The 8,926-nt window shown below is 49.1% G+C and overlaps 1 protein-coding gene across 4 annotated transcripts in view; it reads right to left on the bottom strand.

The window, feature by feature from the left end:
* Nucleotides 1-8,926, bottom strand: part of LOC108924018 (tyrosine-protein phosphatase non-receptor type 14-like) — a 45,494-nt gene that overhangs the window by 2,189 nt on the left and 34,379 nt on the right. For all 4 annotated transcript variants that reach the window (XM_029250970.1, XM_029250960.1, XM_029250980.1 and 1 more), the window contains 7 exons: nucleotides 8,208-8,286; nucleotides 6,271-7,802; nucleotides 4,903-5,043; nucleotides 3,627-3,845; nucleotides 1,360-1,488; nucleotides 798-1,032; nucleotides 209-372 (listed from right to left, as the gene is read on the bottom strand). In XM_029250970.1, coding sequence (XP_029106803.1) covers nucleotides 209-372; nucleotides 798-1,032; nucleotides 1,360-1,488; nucleotides 3,627-3,845; nucleotides 4,903-5,043; nucleotides 6,271-7,802; nucleotides 8,208-8,286 — 2,499 coding nt within the window. The remainder of the gene's footprint in view (nucleotides 1-208; nucleotides 373-797; nucleotides 1,033-1,359; nucleotides 1,489-3,626; nucleotides 3,846-4,902; nucleotides 5,044-6,270; nucleotides 7,803-8,207; nucleotides 8,287-8,926) is intronic.

Below are 8,926 nucleotides of genomic sequence, written 5' to 3'. Positions count from 1 at the left end.
GTGCGGAGGGTCAGGACTTGTAACCTGAAGGTAGCTGGTTCAAGAAGCACGAGCCACCAAAGCTGCAGTGCTGTAATGAGGAAGGGCAAGAGCTTTTATCCGTCCGCAGTTGCGTGATGCTGCTAGTAGCTCAGGGTAAATGCATCAGCCTGGATTTCACGCCGGTGGAATAGCTGGCCTGGGAAACGGGGAACAGGGGCCAGTTTACCTCATTGTGCTCCACGCAGCTGACCATGAGCTCAGTCAGGATGACCACTCCAGTGCGACCAACGCCTGCGCTGCAGTGCACCACGATGGGAGGGTTCAGGCTCCGGGACGTGTCCAGCATGCTGTTGGTGTGGCGACGCACTGACTGGATCTCCTCCAGGTACGCTGAGGACACGCACGGCAGGAGAGACGAGACAAGCAACCGGAAATTTAAAGGCCGTACGCATACGGTATATTCTGTAGAGCAGAGTAGAGAAGTAAAGACGCACAGGTAACTCTTGCTAGTCACAAATGAGAAAAGAAACGGTCCACTACTCATCCGCACGTGGAAACATCTTTTTTTTCCCCCCCAACAGATCCTCACATTCAAGTCTTTACGCAGACTTTGCTCTTGTTTCTATTTGCACGGAATCAAAACGCCAGCTGTTCCAACGATAACTATGAATCGGAAAGGGATCGACTCTGAACGTGGGAGGCGAACAAGCACGACTGAAGAGAATCATTATGTTGGGAAGCGACAAGCGTGTTAGGTGTACTGGTGCAACATGCTGCAAAAGCTCCGGGCCGCGTTAGCACGGCTTCGCACTCACAGAGGAATCCCTGGACGTATTCGGGGCAGCCGAGGTCAGGCCAGTCCGTGTACTGCAGGTGCCACACGGTCCTCTCCTGACCGGAGAGCAGGTGCTTCACCTTGAGTCCCGTTGTGGCGTAACAACCCGAGTCCGTGCGGAACTTGGTGGTCACCTTGAACTTGCCGTGGGTGGCCGAGTTGTGCTTGGAACCCAGCTTGGGCCAGTACCTGTGGCTCTTCGATCGCCCCCCTTCCTGGAAGCCCAGAGTGCCATTCAGGTGGATCGCACCTCACAACGCCGTCCCAACATTATGGTGAGACGCAGCAGTGTAATGAAACTCTGCAGTAACACCTGTTCATACTAGCATAGCATGTTACCAGTGATGATTTATGCTCATTTTATGTGAATCTGAGCATAACTCATGACTGCTGCCAGGTTGTCACAGTTATGGCATGCAGCTGTGATGATTATGAAAATCAGGAATTCCAATAAGGCTACAATAGGCTAAGGGGGGGAAAGACAACTGTTTTTGTACACTACAGTTTCTTCTAATGGGGGCTTTACAGGCAGCCTTACGAACCTCCTCGGCGGTAACCATGGCGATGACATTAACACCCTGCTCCCAGACCATCTGCCAGAAGTCCTGGCAAGTGTTTGGTAGTGGCCCCTGCGTGGCGATGTAGTGCCACTCCTCTCCGCTGATAGTAACCTGAAGGCACACACACAGGTAAACATGAGCCACGCAAGGCAGAGGGACAACATGCAGAAAAACACAGTAATTACCACATACACGCATGCAGAGAGCCCGACACCATAAACACAACCAAATTCACTTCTGAGTCTATATGTTGAAATACCATGAAAGCACAGTACCGCTGCATACTCTCGTCTTTATAAAAACAAAACACTTGTCACGAGGGACGATATGAGGCGAGACAAAGAGGCATCAGACTACCGGTCCAAGTCCGCACGGTAGTTTATAGTACGCTCGTCATTTCGGCCTTATGCACGAAAATGGGGCCGGACGGCATGAAACGGGACAACAGGGGGCACTGCTGTCAAAGTTCTGGCAATCTAGCGAGGCAGTCAGTGCAGAGCTTGCGGCACGATCACTTATTTATCTAGTGGATGTTTTTCTGCAAAGTGACGTACAACGGCTATTAGCTAGTATTTATCCGACTCCTTTTCCCAGGGATCATACACGCTGCAGCGAACCCCCTACAATCAGCCGGCGTTAGCGGAGCTCAGCAGAGAAACGCAGCCCGTGTGCGTCGACGGTTAAACGTTACAGGCTGGGAACACGACGAGAACGTGCGAACGGCACGCAGACATTTCAACGCACAGCCCGGGGCCCGTGATGGACCGGCAGCTCTACCCGCTGCACCGAAGGAGATTTTATTGAATTTGATGCCGAAGTATGAAGTGTGGTATTATTACTGCAGGGGTCCAGCAATAAGGAAACATGCAGCAGGTTATGTACTGGTCAGAGCCGTCACTTGGATGCTTCTCGGCCGGAATCTTTTCATAGTTTTGAATTTCTCCACTGAAAGCAGTCGCTGCAAAAATGGGTAAATCGTCAGTTTTCAACGAAGGCAAAATCAGCAAAATAAAGACTAACAATTAATAGCAAGAGCAGCGAGAGCAACGCTCACACGTAAAGATCACCGACAGCTGGCCTCCAACTTACTCTTCGAACACTTTAATGCCATTTATTTCTATTATTTACTTCCAGCTGTGCTTTGTTTATTCTTATATTGTTAACATGTTTAAACACGAAGCACTTCAGAAGTTAAATGGCGATCTGTGACGGAAAACATCAACTATGTTAAGTGAACACAGAACATTTAAAAAAGTTGTGGGCAGAAAAGAAAAGCGTGTAAGAAGACAGGAGGCCTCGACTCACCACTTTCAGACCCTAACAGGAGCACTGTTAAAAACTTTGTTTTCTGCAATTATGTAATTATTAAGCAAAACTTGAAAGCTAAGATGTCACGTGATCACTAAGAATAGGCAGTGGCTCGAACAAATATTTCTGTTCAAACATGAAATTAAGAGGTTTACTCGAGATCCCTGTTAATTTTTTATGATTCAGCACTCGAGCTCCAAACACTCAGCAACTTGGCTCGGACTGGAACTTGGAGAGCGCATTCATGAGGGTGTCTGGATCAGTGATTTCCCCGTTACGGTTTTCTGAAGGATTCACATGCGGAACACTTTTTTAGATAAACGTTTGATGAGGTGGGTGCTTCCAGTACAGGAATGTTTAGCGATAGCAGTACAGAGCAGCAGAAGATTAAATTATTTTGCATTTCAAAACCTCTGGTAGATTATTGCAAACTTTAGCCAAAATGAAGTACTGCGCATGAATTTCTTCGGAAAGATATCGATATATTTTCTGCTGTGTAAGTCTCTACATGCAAGCATCCATTTTCATTCCGGCTGTAACGTATTTTCTATGAACTCCATGTTCTTCACATTAATAGACGACATATTTTTACACACAAGGCATAATGGGGAGGAAATACCATTAGAAAAAACAAAAAGACAGTCTCAACTTGTTATCAAATATGGAATGAAAGCCTTGGATGCTCAAAACCCCCTGTTGTACGTAAGATTTTGAGCAATCATTGGAGAGCAGACTTCAAGCTTAGCGAAAGGCTTCATTTGTCGGGATGGTCGCGTTTTGGCGGGAAAGCCTTCTTGAGTGTTAATGCTGAGGATGGCTTTCCCTCCAAAACGTGTTTGTCCCGAAAAATTGAGTCTTTTGGAAAAGTTGAGGCGTGCTCGCCCATCAACGGTCAAAGGCATTCTATCACCATACCGAGACATCTTGAAGGTGATACCTACCTTGATATGCGAGGCATTGATGTAACCGGTGTTGTTCTCCTTGGTGGGCACCAACTCCACGCGATTCTCCTCATACGGCACCACGTCCCGGAAGCGGTTTCGCTCAGCATTGTCCGGCAACATGGCCGTGGTGACCACGCAGTCGGCCTTCTTCTTGGGGATCTGCTCATACTCAGTGAACACCCGGTCCTCCTGGACCTTCCGCTCTAGGAGCTTACACTGTGCAGGTGGGGTAGCATGAGACTCGATCACAGAACTGACAGACCACCACTTCACGCCATATTTGGAGACCTTGGAGACCACAGGCCTCCGAACCTTGACCAAGGAACACGAGAGATCCATCTGGTTCCACTAGGCACAAATCCAGAGCTGCACACTTACTGGTCCACATTAATGCAGGTAACCATGAGCTCTAGGCACTCATTACCTTACTATTTAGGGAGACCTTGAAAACATGCAGGACTGCGGCAAAGGGGCTTGCCTACTCAAGCATTTCACATTTCGGGGAAATTCAAATTCTGTTTTTGTTTCGAGGTTACCCATTTCCGCCACAGAACTCTCTGCTGGCAGATTTTCCACGTGGAAGTCCCAGGCATACAGGAACCGGGCACATATTCTCGTTTTTACGTGGGCAGAGACCTCTCCTTGAAGTTCTCCACAAAATCATTGAACTGAGTGTTTGTGGAGAGGGGAGATGCAAATGAATGCCCGAGAGGCTTGGAGGGTCACAGGTTTTACTGGGCAAAAGAGAGAGTTGGGACATTCTTTGGGAGGATGGAAAAAACGGAGCCTCTTTAACAAGGTCGGTACATTTGGAATATCAGCAAACATGAGAGATAAGCAAAGGAGTAGTCATCACAGCTGTGTAAGCACGAGTGTGAAATATTTTGTGATAAATGTGCGCGCCATGAACTGGTGCCTGCATTCTTGTCATGACATGCATATTGGGTGAAAAACATCCCATTAGGGTAGAAAAAGTAACAGGATTCCCAATGAGGTTTTTTTATTTAAACATTTTTTTAAAAAGACTGGTGTGCAAAATCCAAGCTAAATCCTATAAAATCTAAGATATTTTAAAAAATATATTTTTTTTATATGAAATCTACAAATGAATAAATTCATTACTGATTATTAACTTTATAATTATATTAAATATAATGAACATTCTAAAGAAAAATAACTTAAGTATAATAAGACTTAAGTCTTATAAAGATGTGCTTAATATATATATATATTAAAACTAATTTTTTGACATCTGCATGACGTGGGTTCTCACCAGTTCCTCTGTGGACGACTTGACAAGGTCCTCCTGCTGGTTCTCCGGAACCGGCATCCGGGCCACATACAGTCCATTCAGCGCCGCCATCATGAGAGGCCTCTTCAAGGAGTCCACTGACATCTTCTGTTTCTCCAGTGTCTTGAGGAAAGAGGACAAGCCCGCCGTCATTGCCCAGCCGTAGATCTTTGACGGACGGCAGGATTGCTTTTCCGTTCCCGAGCTCCGCAACACCGATATCACCCCTGTCCTCGGCGTCAGCAAATTTCTGCCCCGTGGTTCCTTTCTCCTGTGGGTTTCAGAGTCCCACACCCTCAGGGTTTTCCTCCAGCGACCTTCCCTGGCCTACTTACCGAGGGCTGCTGTGGGATTAGAGCTAGTAATCTCTGCTAATTTTAAGTAGCCTTCCTCAATCTGCAAAAACAACATTGCTCATTTGCACGGAGTTAATGGGCAGCGGATGGGTGCGAACGGTGTCTGCAACCGCAGTGAAATGCGGACCATCCGCCTGCAGGAAGGCTGGGATGAGAAAGACGTGGATTGCAAGGAGCACGGGTGGAGTTTCCACTGGAAAGCTGGAGCTCTGGTTCAGGAACATTCACGTTACCTGGAGACTTTCTAACGAACACACTTGCATTGTGAGGGTGACAGAAAGGAACAGCGAACAGAAGCCTTCAGATACTACGTATTACGTATAAGAAGTACCCACAGCCCCCAACTGCAGCTACTAAGAGACGGAACATCTACAAGGGTATTTCGAGGCAAACTGCAACTACAACGAAAGGGTTTTAATTTGTAGATGGCATCTAAGCATGAGATGATGCTTCATCACTTTTTATGTATAAAAGAACGCGCAAAGTGCGTACCACACGTTTCAGTTTCTGATTCACGCTTTCAGTTCGGAGCCCCTGCACGGAAACGGACCGCTTACCACGCCAGCTCATTCTGTCCCCTCTTGTGGGCAGCAAACCGAAACGCCCCATTCGCTTGCGGAAATTTAAAACTTCCCAGCATTCCACACGTTCTGAGAATTTAATGAGAATTAATGCCAAATAGTCTAAAACCTAATGTTACTGCAGGTACCGAAGAAAGTCCACTTACAGGTTGGCTGTTTGCGTTACGTTGCTATGTGCACATCTTGGAGCACACTTTGAGTGCAGATCTACCGGGTTATAAATGCCTCCATTCAAATAGTGAACACAATTTGTTCACTTTGCGCAATATATTCACATATATTTCAGTTCTCTCGCGTTAAACACGGTACAGGGCAATCCGACACATTAATACAGACTTGTGGATGAGTGCATAAAAGAAGGGACTGCCCAAAACTTGGCCCCGATGACTCGAGATGGACTGACATGGACTCACCCTCAGTCTGATTTCACTCTCCACAATGCTGTCTTCAATGGAGAACATCTCGGACACGGGCCTCTCCTTGACCGGCTCCTTCCTGACGCGCTCCTTCACGCTAGTCAGGTCCGGCTCAGAAATGGATGGTCCCAGCAGGGTCCCGTTGAGATTCGTGGGATCGGCCCGAGTTAGGGTGCCGGTCTGGCTCTGGCCTGCTTTCATCGCACCCGCACAGGCAGCCTCCTCCGCAGCGGGGCTGCAATCGTGGCTGCGGTCTGGACCACGGTCGCGGCCACGGTCATGCCTGAGGCCACTGCTGCTTGCACTCTTCCTGGGTCCAGGGTACTCTGGTGGGGGCTTGTTGGGGATCTTGGCCAAGGCAGCCTGCAGCTGGACGCTGATGTCTTCGTTGAGCCCCGGGATCTGGACGTCCAAGTCTGGGGACTCCTCCTCTTCCTCGCTCTCACTGCTGTGAATGAGCATGGTGGCATTGGAGAAGGTCTTCTTGTGCTGGTACGGGACAGGTGCCTCAGGGGCCTTCTGGGGGGGTACCTCAGGTGGCGGGGCTGGGGGTGTCACTGGGGGCGGAGCTGCCTGTTCTCTCAGGGTGTTTCTACGAGGCAGGGGAGCATTAAGCGTCTTGAGCGCCATGGCTTCCATGCCCCGCACCATACTGCTGATCACTTCCAGGCTCGGTCGCTTGCCCAGCGCCGAGTGGTGTTTGACAGCCGTCAGCGGCTCGCTCACCTCCTGCAGGGACTGGTGAACCACCGCCGAGCTGTCCGGCTTAAAGGTCTTCACAGACAGCTGCACCTTGCGGGTAACGAGCTCCGGGCTGCTGCCCCCCATGCAGCGGTGCCGATGGCTGGCCAGGTCAGGGGTGCTGGTGGCCGGCCGGAAGGTCGGGTAGGGCGGCGGGGGCCGAGACAGGTGGTTCCGCAGCATGTGGGTGGCGTTGTAGCCCTGGGCACCCTGCTGCTTCGTGTTGGCTAGCTCTGGTGTGCTGACCGTGTGGGATATCGCGGTGCCGGCAGCCTGGCCGGCAGCAGGGCCACACCCCGGGTTTACGTGGGTGGAGGGCACCACTGGCCTGCTGTAGCTCACCGGGGGATTGTAGGGACCGGGGTACTGGGCCCGCTCACGCATCTCGGGCTGGCTGTACACCAGGGCCTCTGGCTGTCGGTAAGCGTACGCATTGCTGATGTTGAGGTTGCGCAGCGACTGGCTATGACAGTCAGGGGGCATTACGTGCCTCTTCTGCCGCATGACAGCCTCGTAGTCAGGTGTGGGCCGGTACGAGGGGGCGATGATGGCGCTGTGCCGGTGGCTGGGGATGTAGTCGGGCCGCATGACGTCACTGCCTGGGATGCTGAGGCTGGAGGACATTGGGGAGGCCTGCATGAACGTCTGCGAGTGATTCAGAGAGTTCATGCTGGGTGTGCTGTATACGCTGCCGTTGGGCACCGTCCCATTGCGGAAGGCAAAGTCCACCGGACAACGGTCCAGGCTCGTCTCAGACTTGTAATACAAGTCTTCGTGAAAAATACTGTCTGTGTAAAAGGAGAGAACAGGAAAGCATGGGCATCTCTGGTTTTCCTTTCTTCACGACTAAAACACCAGGTCCTCAAAGCTCTAAAGAAAACAAGGTCGTCCTCTGCGTCGCCCATTGTTTAAACTTTAAAAAATTAAAACTACATCACCTGAATCAGAGCGAGCAAAAAAGGAGCAAACTGCATAATTTAAAAAGCATTTTAATGAGCAGGATGACAGAGGCCTAAATTTCTACTTGGAAACCCTCTTCGCGGGGCCAATAAAAACAGTTGCGTCAGAAATTCTGACTAATACACACTCAAACTGTTTAAATCACGAAGAACAGCTGTGATGTCGGAGCCTGAGGACACACACACGCGGAAACTATGCGTGTTATTTGGATCACGATCTGCGGGATGACGCACCTTGAGAACTCTGGGTGTCCTGGTAGGGCTCTCCGTACTTGGGGTGCATGGGTTGGAGAACACAGGAGTGAGGTCTCTGCTGCATGGACCCACAGGCAGGAAGATGGTCAATTAAAGTAGAAAAATGAGGTTTCATGACAGTGAGCATAAAAGTCAGCTAAACTGGTCTTTTTTTACACTTCCCGGAACTTTGTAACGCCGCCAGTTTGTTGAAGCCGCGTGTCAAAACCCGTCAAGACTGCCTCAACATGATACAAAGCGTCACATACGTTCAAGTTTACTCAAAATACGTCGCTTCCTTATTTCAACGGTCTTGACTTGTTTTGGCCTTGAACGTTATCTGTTATCTGTCTGCCTTATCAGATTTAATTTTGTTTTTCCATTTCTCGAGCAGCTGCGCACCTTGAAAACAACTAGGTTAACATTGAAAAAAACGGTTAAACTGCTTGAAATCTTAACAGCACAAGTCAGATTATTTGAAAGCACAAGTGGCTGCTGCACTTAGTACACGACTTTACAGTAAAAAAAGAAAAAAATGCACTCGATTTAGTATCATTGTTCAACCATCGGAAGAAAATGAAGGGAAATCACTGGCTCCATTGTAATCCCGGAAGTCAAGCCCCATAGCTGAAGGTCACACAGGGTGGAATACATCAAGCAGATAAAGCCAATAATTCATATCCATAGATCTATGAATAGTTAACCCTGCCTAACCCTCG

This window comes from Scleropages formosus, chromosome 1 (genome assembly GCF_900964775.1).
Source record: "Scleropages formosus chromosome 1, fSclFor1.1, whole genome shotgun sequence".
Classification (NCBI taxonomy): Eukaryota; Metazoa; Chordata; class Actinopteri; order Osteoglossiformes; family Osteoglossidae; genus Scleropages; species Scleropages formosus.
The sequence above is the reverse complement of the archived record's forward strand: the minus strand, read 5'-3'. Positions and strand labels throughout refer to the sequence as shown.